At 40.1% G+C, this 13,896-nt stretch overlaps 1 protein-coding gene across 1 annotated transcript in view; it reads left to right on the top strand.

Annotated features, from left to right (window-relative positions):
- The first annotated feature begins 1,089 nt into the window (after positions 1-1,089).
- The window catches only part of Ipo7 (importin 7), a 60,083-nt gene continuing 47,276 nt past the window's right edge, over positions 1,090-13,896 (top strand). The window contains exon 1 of the mRNA XM_004851403.4: positions 1,090-1,388. Coding sequence (XP_004851460.1) covers positions 1,305-1,388 — 84 coding nt within the window. The 5' untranslated portion in view covers positions 1,090-1,304. The remainder of the gene's footprint in view (positions 1,389-13,896) is intronic.

Raw genomic sequence — 13,896 nt, 5'->3', positions numbered from 1 at the left:
ACAGGTGTGACCCACCACACCCGGAAACTAGCCACAGTTTTGATGTGTTCTCCTCTTCTGCAGTGACTCTTGAGGGTTTAGTCCTTTCTGCCTGCCTGCAATATTTCTACCTAATTTAGCTGCCTATATCAAAAGGACCCCAAATTTTATGTCCTAGAAAATCAATTCTTTTCATTTGCCAGCCTTGCTTCCCAGCCTTTGTCCATGTTACAAAGTTGTATGCTTTCATGTTGCTACAAGGTAAATATAATAAATGTGCTCATGCCATTCTCCTGCCTGTCTCTAGGGTAGGTGAAAATATAGGTAAATGTTACCATGATTGGCAGTATTTATAAGTTCTAATGATTGTGAAGTATTTAATTGACTGAATTTTTTTAATTTGTTGAACTATTTTCATATTGTTGGAAATTTGTCTTAAGAGGCCATTTCAGAGCAATGAAAAATTTGAACAGAGATCATAGGTTTTGAAAACCTACTTAAGGGCTGGGATTTAGCTCAGTGGTTCTGCCTCCCACGCAAGTGCAAGGTCCCGAGTTTGATCCCCAGTACAAAAAGAAAAGAAAAAGAAAACCTACTTAAGCCTCTTGCTAAGTCATCTTGTGCAAGTTATTTAACCTTTCTGAAATTCTCTGTCTTAAAGAAAGTGAATTTTAATATGGGTTATGCTTTAACTTTGCATTTAGAGGTGATTTACAAAAAGTCCTAGCTAGAATTTGGATACGCAGTATAATTTCAATATTTTGTAATTAATTATATGCAATGTGATAAATACCTTTCATCATAAAGTTCATTTAATTGTTTGTGTTACAATATTTTCTTGGGATAAAGTTTCATAAATGGGAGTACTAAGTTAGAGTATATTTTTATGCCATTTAGAAATACAACTCAAATTGTTTTGAAAGTTTCTTTTTTTGAATTACACAGCTACTAGCAACAAATTGTATCATACATTCCTTAGGCATGTTATAAGAAATCTTCGTAATTGATTGTCTTCATTTTCTATGCGGAGCGTTTGAAAGATTTTCCTTTTTGAGTAACAAGACTGAGGGCCAGCCACGTGGGCTGCGGACAGCGTCTGAGGACTACATCTCCCAAGGTGCTCCGCGGCCGCGCAGGCAGGAAGTGTCCGGAGCATCTCCCGCCTCCACGCCGAGGCAAAGAGGTTCTATCCGGGGCCTTGGCGCTTCTCTTTCCTTTCGCGCCGGTTGCTGCTGCGGAGTGCGGAGGGTCCATGTGCGCAGTGTGTGGCGCTATTCCTGGCCCAGTAGCACCCGTGCCCCGGGTTTGACCGAGTCCGCGCCGCGATGGACCCCAACACCATTATCGAGGCCCTGCGGGGCACCATGGACCCAGCCCTGCGCGAGGCCGCGGAGCGCCAGCTCAATGAAGTAAGGACGCTCCAGGTGGCTGCGGCGGCGGGCGGGCGGGATATGGCAGGCCGAGTACTCCGGGCCTGGCTGGAGGCGCGGTCCGGCCTCGCAGAGGGCCCAGCTGGAGGGGTGGGGAGGAGACCTGACGGTGGTGCCATGAATTTGGCGTGGTGGTTGTGGTGGCTGCCGCCAAGGCTGCTCTTGCGTTGTGCCCTGAGCTGGGCCTCTGGCTCGGCCGGGGCGAGGCGGGCGTGACTGGCTGGACACATGGCCGGCTCGGGTGGCCGTCGGTCAGCCCTTTGGCTCCTTCCCAGCTGGTTCCTCGCGCCCAGGAGGGGGCGAAACTCACTGGGAGGTGTATCAGACGTTTGAGAGACCAGTCTTGCCAGCACCAAGTCTGAAAGGGCTCCTGGGAATGCAGACTGGTCCTGGGGGTGCGCCTGTCAGCCTTGTTACTAAGCTGGGCTGATCAGTGGCCTGCCTGTCGGACACAACTTCCTTCTGGCCGGCAAGCTGCTAAGGAACGCATTCAGAGGCCAGCCTGCGCCTCCCTGGGAGGGGAGGAGTAGTACGGGTTACCCACGAGTCTGATCCCTGCTTTTCTATAATGCCACGGTTAGGAGGCGGGGTGATGTGGAAAGGGTCAGGTGAAGTGCACCATTCTAGGTATAGCTGTACCGCTGATTTCTTGAGTGACCTTGGGGAAGTTACTAACCTCTTGATCCTGAATTTTTCCCATTCATAAAATTAGGCCACAGGGTTGCTGTGGTGGTCAAGTGAAGTATTGTTAAATACTTGAGTCCTTGAAACATGCCAAGCTTCCAGTCATTTCAGGTACTGCATTTGCTGAGGGTTGTTTTCTGTTTTTCCTCATACGTTTGGGAGATCACCCTTCAAAAGCGACATTACATGAAAGTTTTATTGTACTATTTTCATCATCGTTCTTTGTTTCTAAACTTGTGCAGTTAGAGTCACTAACTTTATTGCAATTAATACTGTACTTGGGGTGTGTTACTGGATCTTCCTGTTTAATAGTGATGTTTGTTTGTGTGTTTTTTTGGTACTGGGGATCGAACTAGGGACCTTGCACTTTCGAGGCAGGTGCTGGAACCACTGAGCTAAATCCCCGGCAGTAATGTTTAGTGTACATTTTTTACTGTTTAAAGAAGAAATTTAGTTATTCCTGCTCCTGTTGGCTGATACTCAAAAATTATATTGGTTTATCAGCAGCAGGAATACTACAGATTGAACAACATCAATATATACTTCTGTACGGTATACATTTCCTTGCCTTCAAGGAACTCCTGTTTCAAGACCATCTACAGTTCAGATGATTAAGTGTAGAATTATATCAAAATAAAAATTTTTAATATGTAAATGATCATCAGTATTCTAAATAATGATTACATACATACTCAAATTCTTAGACTCAAAGTCACTTTGGGAGGAGCTGAGGTTTCTTTTGGGTGTAAAGCAGTGAGTTGAAACAAATTCCTACTTTGAACCATGAAGTTACACGATCGCCTTTTGTTTTGATTTGTACTGTGATGGACATGCATTTTATTGAATATTTCTTTGCTTATGAGATATTATGGTAATGCAAGTATAAGCCTAGAACCGCTAGAAGTTTAGTTGTAGTGATTTCTACCATGACTGCTGTAAAGTAGTAAAATTTTTGAGTACATAATCTTGCTTGTGATTATTAATTTTTAAAATTAATACTTGAAAAAGTTGATTCCTTTTCCAAAAATCAGAAAAACAGTACTTCCTACAAATTTGAAATTCATTTACTCTTCAAGCAGGGACTGCTGATGCAGTTATGTACACTAACATCTTAGAGACAGAAGTACTTCACAAACTAGCTTTTGGAAGATTAATCAAAATAGTATTCAAAACCTTTTTTATTTAATCATAATACTATGGAACAGTGAACACTGCTGTTCTTATCAGTAAACATTATCTAGTCTATTTCTGTGATTGGGGGGGGGGTACTGGAAATCCAAACTTGGGCTCATGCCTGTCAAAGCTGTTGACACTTTGTATATGTCTTTCAGTTGTTACATTTAGATTTTTAAAGTAATTTTTGTAAGGCAACTTTTCTTTTAGACCATTTGCTTGTCTCTGATCTTTTTTTTTTTTTGAGACAGGGTCTTGATATTCAGGCTTGCCTTGAACTCACTGTGTAGTGCTGGCTGGCCTCGAACTCAAAAGCAATCCTCCTGCCTCAGCCTCCCAAGTGCTGAGATTGCAGGCATGCACCACCAAGCCTGCCTTGTCTCTAATCTTCATCTTAATGCAGTGTTCTCCCTTCCCTTCCTACTTCTTGCTTTGACATTTTTGTGATAAAAAACCTTGATTTTTTTAAAAAACAGAACCTTGACTTAGGAAACATGTTCCAGATGAGTCTTACAGAAGCTTGAATATAATAATAAAATAAGAAAGTAATTTTTTTTTCCTGGTACTGGAAACTCAGGACCTTGTGCTTGTGAGGCAGGTGGCAGAACCACTGAGCTAAATACCCAGCCCCAGTAGCATTTTATTTTTGAGAGGCTTTGCTTTGGAGAAGATTGGGTGATCATTTTATATGCCTTATTTCACTACAGTTGTATTTTGAGTCATTTAGTGAAAGAAAAAAGTGACATTTAAATGAATCTCTTCATTAAGAAATTACCGATTATAAAAATATCAAATGCTTTCAAAATATGGTGTAGACAATTTCAAAACAGTATCCTGGCCACAGAACCTTTGCCCTTAGCTATTACATTTGCTTGAAACTCCTTTCATACAGTTTTCTTCCTGACTTGTGCTCTTCCTTCCTTACATCTCTGTTCAAACACCTCCTTATCACTGAGGAGTACCCTGACTGTCACATACTCCCTATCTCCTTTCACTTGTTTATCTCTATAGCACTGTTTTATAATACTTTTTTTTTTCTTTTTTTGAGACAAGGTCTTATAGTTCTTATAGTCTTATAGTCTATATAGTTCAGGCTGGCCTCAAACTTTCAGTGATCCTCCTGTCTCAGCCTCCCCAGTGCTGGGATTACAGGCGAGTGTCACCAAGTCCAGCCTCTATGGACTCTGTTTTGGTAGATATTTTCAAGCTACACCTGACTTAGTTTTCTCCTGACTTACTTTGTAGTATGTTACATATTTCAATGGCCTTTTTTTTCCTTTTTGGACCACCGTTATAATTTTGGAACTCATTGCTACCTCGCAATTATAAATAATCATGTAGTAACCTTTGCTTTTCAGTGTAAACAATTAAAAGGTATAAGTGGTTTTGGAAATACAACTGAAAGCCTTTTAGATATTGGGTTTTATTATTTTTTTAAATGAAAATTCTATATAGTACTTCCTAGGTATCTGTAGGGGATTGGTTCTGGACTCCTAAGGCTACCAAAATCCTGAGGCTGTGCAGGGACCTCCTATAAAATGGGGTGGTATTTGCATATAGCCTAACTTTTTCTCTCCTATACTTTTTTTTTTTTCCGGTACCGAGGATTGAACCCAGGACCTTGTGATTGTGAGGCAGGCACGGGGCTACTGAGCTAAATTCCCGGCCCTTCTCTCCTATACTTTTTGTTTTTGTAGTACTGGGAATGGAATAAAGGATCTTATACTTAACTATCCCACTGTGTTACATCCCCAGGTTCCCCATACTTTATACAATGTGTAAATGTCATTTGAATAGTTGTTATACTCTATTGTTTAGGAAATAATGGCAAGACAAAAATCTGTACATGTTCAGTACAGATGCAGCACCTCCCTCTCCATTTTTTATTTGCACTTGGTTGAATCTGAAGATGTAGAATCTCCCAAGTCCTGATTTGGTTACCTATAGAATGAAAATAATAATGGTATCTATATTGTTGTGTTATGTGGCCCACGTGTAAAAAAACTAGGAAAGTGTTTGTTGTAAGTCTCATCTCAGTCTGCTAGCTTAGTGTACATCTCAACAGAACACTGAGATCATCATAGGTAGAATTATTGTCAGATGAAAATTGGCCCAATTATAGGCATAGTGCCTGATATAATAGGGTCCTAATATTTGTTGAATGAAGAACTTGGTATATAAAGATGTTAAGAATACTCATTTTTGAAGTTTTAAAATAGATTTGTGTTACAGTGATTTGTCACTTCCTTTAAGTTGTAAGTAGTCTACAGGTGTCATTCAGTATTCACTCAATAAATAAATTGAGGGATTATTAGGTTCCAGAGCCTGTTTGGTCTTCAGGATATGAAAACTGTCCTTTCCTATGCATAGGTACACACACACACACACACACACACACACACACACTCAAATACTAGTTTATTTGTAAGAGAAGGATATGTCTTGGTTTTAAGTGGAAACCTTTCTATATACAAACCTTCACTCACAGCTTAAATGCGGTTAAGCTCTCATCCATTGTAACTTCAGTTTTTCCTTTGTGTGTTTTATTGAGAACTGGGATCATAGGTGTGTGTTACCTTTGTTTTTCTTTTGCAGAGTCTTGCTGCGTAATTCTAGGCTGACCTTGAGCTCACTAGGTAGCCCAGGCTGGCTTCCAACTTGAGGTGATCCTGCCTTAGCCTCCTGAGTGCTGGGACTATAGGCATGTGTCACCAAAACCTAAATTTCCTCAAGCTCATCTTAAATACCATTTTCTCCAGAAAAATTTCCTTGTTTTCTAGTTTATGTTGACCTTTCCTTAAACTTTTGTGGTACTGGTACACCATATCTTTTTTTTTTAATATGTATTTAAACTTTATTAACATTTTATCCAAGTATTTTTCTCTTTTCTTCACATCTTTTAAACACTTATTCTTATATTCTTTTTACATTTTTTAATATTTTAACTAGGTAATTGCAAACTGTTCCTGTTACTATAAAAGTTCAGTGGTGCTGAAATTGCTTATCTTTATTAGGAATAAGATCTTTAGATCGAGATCTGTTTTTGTTTTTTTTTGTTTTTTTGTCCATGGAATTGTTAGTTAAAAGACAGTGTTATTTTTAGCTGGGCATAGGTAGTGATATAGGAATGATATAAGGGAAATGTAACTCCCAACGTCATAGATGTCAGATATGTTGCGTTCATGTTCCCCCAAAGTGGAAGGATGAATTCTAAGGAGCAACAGGTTAAGAGTAGGAAAATTTACTGGAGAATAGGGATGTGGAATAAGAACAGCTCCTGAGAGATAGGAGGGTTCCCAAATGGGTTGCCAGTGAGCCCACTTCTCAAAGGAAGTTTTAGGGAGCAAAGTCCTGAGGGGTGAGTACAACGTGGGTAAAAACTATAATCAACCAATAAGATTACAAGTATAGCTGCTTAGGTAATATTGACCCCTTAGTAACCAGAGTATATGGATGACATCATTAATTTTGGTCCATAATTTGTAGTCTTAGTCTTATTGGATGAGACAGGATGCCCCGCCCCCAGTGAGGTAAATTGCCTTATCTATACAGGAAATCACAAAAGGGTGGTACAAGTTATCTCAAGCTTCTGTTCATCCCTTAGGAAAGTATGCAAATCTGGCCTTTGTGACTTTAATCTTCAGATTCGCCTCCAGCCACAGATGTGTTCTCATCCTCTGCATTGACTACCTTGAGCCCAGTCTAACTTCCAACAATATGGTGCAGGCCTGTGGTCCCAAATTTGGGAGGCTGAGACCAGCAAATCTGAGAGAGTTAGAGACCACCCTGGACTCATAGCGAGTTGAAGGTTGAAGGCCAGCCTGAAGTACATAGTGAGACCCTGTCTCAAAAAAAACCCCAAAACTAAAAGATAATACTAAAGCCTAGTGTGGTGTTACACACCTGTAATCCTGTAATCCCAGCCTGGGCAATTTAGTGATTTAGCAAACTCTGTTTCAAAATAAAGGTTTTTTAAAGGGCTGGAGATGTAGCTCAGTTTGAAGGCCCTGAGTCCAGTCCCCCTTATTGTAAGGGTGGGGATGGGGGTGGGGGTGGCTGCAGTCTAGCAAGGTACTGAAATACAGAACTGAAATTTAGAAAGGACAACAGTGAAAAGTGATTTTCTTCTGTGGGCATTTTTTAAATTACCATAAACTAAATGGAGTTCTTTTTAATACTATATGTTAAATTGCTATAAATAGGCATATCAAAGTTTTTTGTTGTTTGGGTTTTTTGAGAGGGTGTCACTATGTGGTTGGCATTGGACTCACTATGTAGCACAGGCTGGCCTTGAACTCATGGCAATCGTACTGGCTCAGCCCCCTGAGTGCTAAAATTACAGGCATGTGGCACCACGCCTAGCCAGAAAGTTGATATGGTGAGGAAAAAGTATGAACCAGAGGTTTGGGGTAGACTAGAGGGCTAAATTTTGGGCCATGCTCATTTTGTTACAACTTTTGTTTGGTATGGAAATTGAACTCAGGACCTTGCCCTTGGAAGGCAGGCAGGTGCCACTGAGCTACATCCCTGGCCCAGGGCCATGCCCATCTTGGACTTTCAGAAAGAAGAAAAAAAGAGATTGAGGCATAAAATGAGAGGAACTTGGAAAAGAGAATTTCAAGCAAGAAAGGGGGGTGGATGTGGTTAATTTAGTTTCTTTTTTTCTTATATGAATTTCATAAGTTTTCTGCCAGGGAGCATGAATTACTTTTGCAATATTTAACTATTAGAAGAGGAAAAGGAGTGTTGACATTTCTGAGAGAGATTAAAGCAAACTGAAGACTTTTTGGAGTTGAGGAAGCAATTTCTGATTACAGGGTTAGCAAGTGGAATGCTAGTACCTGGGTAGGATTTAGATTGTAGGCTAAAAGGTAACATGATCAGGGAAATTTGTTGGTGTGCTTATGTGTGCTTCCCCTCCCATAAAGTTAGGCCTGTTTGGGGGAAGAGTAAGCAAAAGGGGAACTGCTTTTTTTTTTTTGGTACTGGGGATCGAACTTAGGTCCTTGCGCTTGTGCAGCAGGGGGTGAAATCACAGCTAAATCCCCGGCCCCTGGAACTGCTTTTTTTTTAATAGCAAAACATTTCAGGCATACATAATGATAACATTGATCATAGGTAATTTGCACCTGTACATGGTATATCCCATCTCTTTTCCCCTTCCTTCCTCCCCTTAAGCCCCCTCCCCTCCCTATATGCAAAAGCTTTGTTTCCATTTTTTGTTTCTGTTTTCACTTTTTTTTCTTGTTCCTTCCTTTCTCTCCCTCCATTGGGAACTGCTTATTGAAAAGAAATTGAGGGTGGTGGGTTTTTCAGTTCTGTTACTTCTACCTGTTGTAATAATATTTTTCTATTCATCATGGCTGTGGGATTTTGTTCTTGTTTTGTTTTAGTATTGGATGGAACCCAAGGCCTTTCCACTGAGCAACATTCTCAACATTCATTCATTAATTCATAGACAAGGTGTCCCTAAGTTGACTAGGCTGGGTTGAAATTTGTGATTGCCCTGCCTTAGTCCCCCAGATTGCTGGGATCACAGGCAATGTGACACCATGTTGAGTTCTGATAATCTCATTACTTGTCGAGTTCTTATAAACTCATTACTTTTTCCTAAAAATTTTTTCTCTCTCCGGGTTTACATTATTTAGGATCAAACTTGAAATTTAATTGCTTTGTCCAATTATAATTTATCTTTCAACATAACCTTAAAGTGATCTTTTTTCTTCATAGTATCTGGTAGTTACAAGAACTAAGAGTGTGGAGTTAAAGGAGATAGAAAATGAAGTTAAAACTTTTGAAGAATTTTAGTGAGAGGAATTAGGGGTAAATGTTGAAATTCTCCCAAGTAGGTGATAGATAAATGAGAAAATACAAAGTTAGGAAGGTGGCTTTATTTTATGCCTAGTAGCTTTTAAACTTGAGTAGTATTGGGAGTTTTATATGTGTATGCCCTAATTAATGATATATAATGACTTGTTTGTTGCTTCAGTTCTCTGGTTCCCTGACTGCTAGAATCTCAGAGCTTGAAGAGGGGACTGGGCCTATAATTCCTATTAGCATCCACAAGTTACATTTGTACTTTGTTGTTTTTTGTTTTTTGTTTTAGGTACTGGGGGTCGAACTCTTGGGTCCTTACCGCTCGCGCAGTAGGTGGTGAAACTACTGAGCTAAATTCCCAGCCCCTACATTTGTACTTTGATTCACATGAAAAAAATCTATTGTAGCATCTTCTGAGGACTATGTCAATGTTTGCCAAACTGTTGAGAATACTGTAAATGCCCAAATTCAGTTTTATAATAAAGATTGATGCTAGTGTTACTCTGACGTTAGTTTTTTAAGCCAGGCGTGATGGGGCATGCCTGTTATCCCAGCACTCAGGAGGCTGAGGAAGGAGGATCACTGAGAGTTTGAGGCCAGCCTGGGCTACATAGTTCAGGGCCAGCCTGAACTACAAAGAGACCCTGCCTCAAAAAACCAAAAAAAGTTCATTTTTAAAAAATTACCATAAAATTCTGTGTTGGAGTTTTTTTAAAAACAGGTGAGAGCCAGGAATGTAGCTCAGTGGCACAGTGCCTGCCTGGCAAGTGTGAGGCCCCAAGTTTGATTCCAGATACCTAGATAAACAAACCATGTGATAATTTGCTGTACTTATGAATGCTCGAAGTCTGTAAGAGATTAATCAGTGCCTAAATGAATGTTTTATTTTCTAATTTGAGGAGTTAATGCATGTCTTTTATTTGTTATGTGTTTGTTTTTTAAATTTTTTTATGTGTTTTATAGTTATACCCATTTGTGGCCTTTCCTTCACCCCGCCCCCTTGGTGGTATTGGGGATTTAAGCCCAAGACCTTGCACTGTGCTCTGTCACTGAGCTACATTCTCGGCCTTAAAAAAATTTTTTTTGTTTGTTTTGAAATAGGGTCTTGTTAAATTGCTCATGCAGGCCTCAAATTTGCTGTCCTGCCTCAGACTTCTGAATAGCTGGGATTAGTGCTCCACTGCACTTGGCCTTTCCTTCCATTTTATTTATTTACTTATTTTTTGTTTTTTGAGACAGGGTCTCACTGTGTAGTTCAGTCTCGCCTTGAGCTCACTAGTAGCTCAGGCTAGTCTCGAATTTGAGGAGAACCTCCTGCCTCAGCCTCCCAAGTTCTGGGATTACAGCCATGCACCATCACGCCTGGCCTGCTTCCCATTTTAAAACAACTTTGTTGCAGTGTATTTTGCATACCATAAAGTCTACCCTTTCTGACAATCAGATTTTTTTTTGTAGTAGATTGAGTTGTACAACCATCATAATACTTGTAGAACATTTCTGTCACCCGATAATATCCCTAGTAACATTTAGCCATCTCCAGCACTTTTAGTGGGTTTTTCCCCCAAAGATTATTGTTTTGTTTTATTTATTTTTTTGTTCATTTATTTATTGACAGGGTCGGTCTCGGTGTGTAGTTCAGGCCAGCCTTGAACTCACAATGTAGCCCAGGCTCTAAACTCATGTCAGTCCTCCTCCTGCTAAGTCCTGGGATTACAGGCGTGCACTACCATGCCTGGCCAGCACTTTTAGTCTTGCAAAAGGGTCTCACTAAGTTGCCCTGGCTAGCTTTGCCAGCGATCCTCTTGCCTTAGTTTTCTTAGTAGCTAGGATTAGAGATGTACATCATTACTCTGGGCTCATTTTTTTTTTACCTGCTTTGGGAGAATACAAGGCTCCCTGCCTTAGGGATTTTAGCAGGGTGGAAATTTGTATAGAGCAAGTAGATGTCTCGGATGGCTGTTTGAGCTGTTCCCACTTAGAGAAAAATCCTCTTTTTTTTGGTACAAGAGATCGAACTCAGGACCTTGCACTTGCCAGGCAGGCACAGGGGCCACTGAGCAAAATACCTGGCCCAATCCTTTCTTATTCTTTTTTATTGGTACCAGGGATTGAACTCGGGACCTTGCGCTTGCTCGGCAGCTGCCGGAACTACTGAGCTAAATACCCGGCTCCTTTCTTATTAGTCTAGCTTAGTTGTCTGAAAGCCACATTTTTTTGTCAGTTGAACAGCCCCCTAACAGGAATTGAACTCAGGACCTTGTGCTTGCCAAGTTGGCGTGGCACCATTGAGCCAAATTCCTGGCCCCATTGTCAGTTGGACTTTTGAAATTTATACTTGTGTGTTTTGAATTTGAACATAATGAATGTTAATAAATAGGTGCTTCTTTTCATATTTAACAGTTTTCAAAATATACAATTTCATGGTTTTTAGTATATTCAATTTTGTGATCATCTTCACAATGGTTAGAACATTATCCGCCCCCCGAAAGAAAATCCATATGAAGTAGTCTTTTTTTTTTTTTTTTTTTTAGTACCAGGGATGGAACTCGGGTCCTTAGCCTTGCGAGGCAGACAGTGGAACCACTGAGCTAAATCCCTAGCCCCATATGTGCTAGTCTTTACATAACATGTACAGTACTTCCTGTCCAAGTAGCCTGCTTGTAGTGCATTGGCACCACAGCTGTTAGTGATTTTATCCCATGCATTTTCACCCAAGTCAGGACCTCTTGCAGGCTAGGCTTCACAGAGTTTCCATCAAATCAAGTGGGATTGTTGTTGTTGTTGGGGGTTTGGCTTTGGTTTGGTTGGTTTCAGGCTGGCCTCAACTGGCAATCTTCCTGCCTCAGCCATCCAAGTACTGAGATTACACAGGTGTGCCTCCATGCCTGGCTAATTCAGATGTTAATTGAAGACTTACAAGACAGGAGTAGTAACAAAACTGATGTCAGTTAAGAATGATGATCCACACAAAAGTGACAAAAATTGCCAGCACCAAAATTCAAAAGTGTTTCTTTATTTCACAGGAGTGCATGGAGTACGTCTGTTAACAACACATGACATATTGCATGATAAAGATTCACATTAGACTTGTCCCTTCATTGTCAAATATTCACATTACTTGAGTTTTGTCTGCTCCAGTAGGTCATTCAGCAATGTCTCAAGTTCATCTTTTTACCTTGGTATTTACCTCACATCCAAAGGTGCCCGCTTAGATATTTACAAATACTTAATTGTAATTTACACTATCGTTTAAATATTAGTGTCAGTATTATTTATTTTTGTTTAATTATATATTTTATAATTCAGTATAAGCATCCTGTGTTGCAACGGGTGTAATGAAAGATTCTGTCTAGCTTATTTCTGGGGTAGGGCTTATATTATGAGCATCCTAAAAAAAAATCATATTAGGACTTACTTTCTGATAGGGTCTTATTTTTGGTAAAATACAGTGGTGGTGGTGGTGGTGGTGGTAGTAGTAGTATGGATAGTAGTGTGCTTTGTGGGCCCACCTGTCTGTCCCTTTCTTGCACTGTACTTTTCCTAGGTCGGTAGTGGTGAACCTATGGCACACATGCCACAGCGAGCTGTTCTTATTATTGAAAGCTCTAAAAGGTTTCCCATCACTGCCCTAGGTAATCACATCTGCTTCCAAGACATTTACTCATATTAGTTGGTGCTTTTATTTATTTAGGTACTGGAGATCGAACTCAGAACCTCGCACTTGCCAGGCTGTTGCTATGCCAGTGAGCTACATCCCTGGCCTTTGGTACTTTTAGTTTATTCAATAAATTGTTTGAATAGCTGCAATGTCATACAAGGAACTGGATACACAAATAGTATAGTTCCTACTGAGTGGAACTTAAAAGTCTAATTAATGGGAGAAACAGACAAGCAGTTTACAAATATGTAATGTATGTTTTGAAGAAAAAACAGTAAAAGTTAATGAGTAACAAGAACCCTTGAGTGATGAGGTAGCAAAGGCTTGTGTAAGGAAATGATGCTTAAGATGAAACCCAAAGAATGGAAAGTTGTAAACCAGTTAACTGGTGAAGCATGTGAGAGCAATGTTGTAGGTAGAAAGTCAGAGCATATACAAAGACTCTGAAATCTATTGATATGTTGCTTTATTGTAGAAAGAACATAAAGAGGGCTGGTAAGGTGGGGCAGTGGGGTGTGAGAAAATTGATGCTGAAGAAATAGATAAGGGCAAGATAACTTCAGGGCCCTGGAAGTTATGCAGAAAATTGTTAAAAAGTTTGATTAAAGGGGATTGATTACAATTTCAAAAGATTGTTGGCTGCTAAGTAGAGAATTTGAATTAAGAGGGATGAGGGATGGGGGTATAGTCTAGAGCAGTGGTGGCAAACCTTTTAGAACTTTCAATGATAGAAACAGTCTGCTGTGGCACGTGTGCCATGGGTTCTCCACCACTGATCTAGAGTATTTGCCTAGGATATACAAGGCCCTGGATTTGATTTTTAGCACAGAAAAGGGTGGGGGGGATAGTCACCTGGAGTAGGTTGGTGTTGGATGGGAATGAAGAAAGCATATGTATTTTTAATTGCCTGGACTTGATGTATTAAGTTGGAATGAATAAGAAAAATGTGAGGGTTACTATGAGGATAGTGATGAGAGAGCTGTTGGTGGAGGTGGTATAGGGAGTAAAATAAAAGCTTATAGCAGAATATAATAGGTCCAAGACACCTGGGAGATAATGAAATAGAGATTTTTTTTATAATGACTTAGAAGGAAGTGATGCATTTAACATATAGATAGCATTTAAAGACAGGGATTGGATGAGATCAGCTATAGG

This window comes from Heterocephalus glaber, unplaced genomic scaffold, assembly GCF_053883595.1.
Source record: "Heterocephalus glaber isolate CG9 unplaced genomic scaffold, H.glaber_assembly_v1.0 deba00001428, whole genome shotgun sequence".
NCBI classification, from domain to species: domain Eukaryota; kingdom Metazoa; phylum Chordata; class Mammalia; order Rodentia; family Bathyergidae; genus Heterocephalus; species Heterocephalus glaber.
Note: the sequence above shows the minus strand (reverse complement) of the source record. Positions and strands in the feature narration are given on the sequence as shown.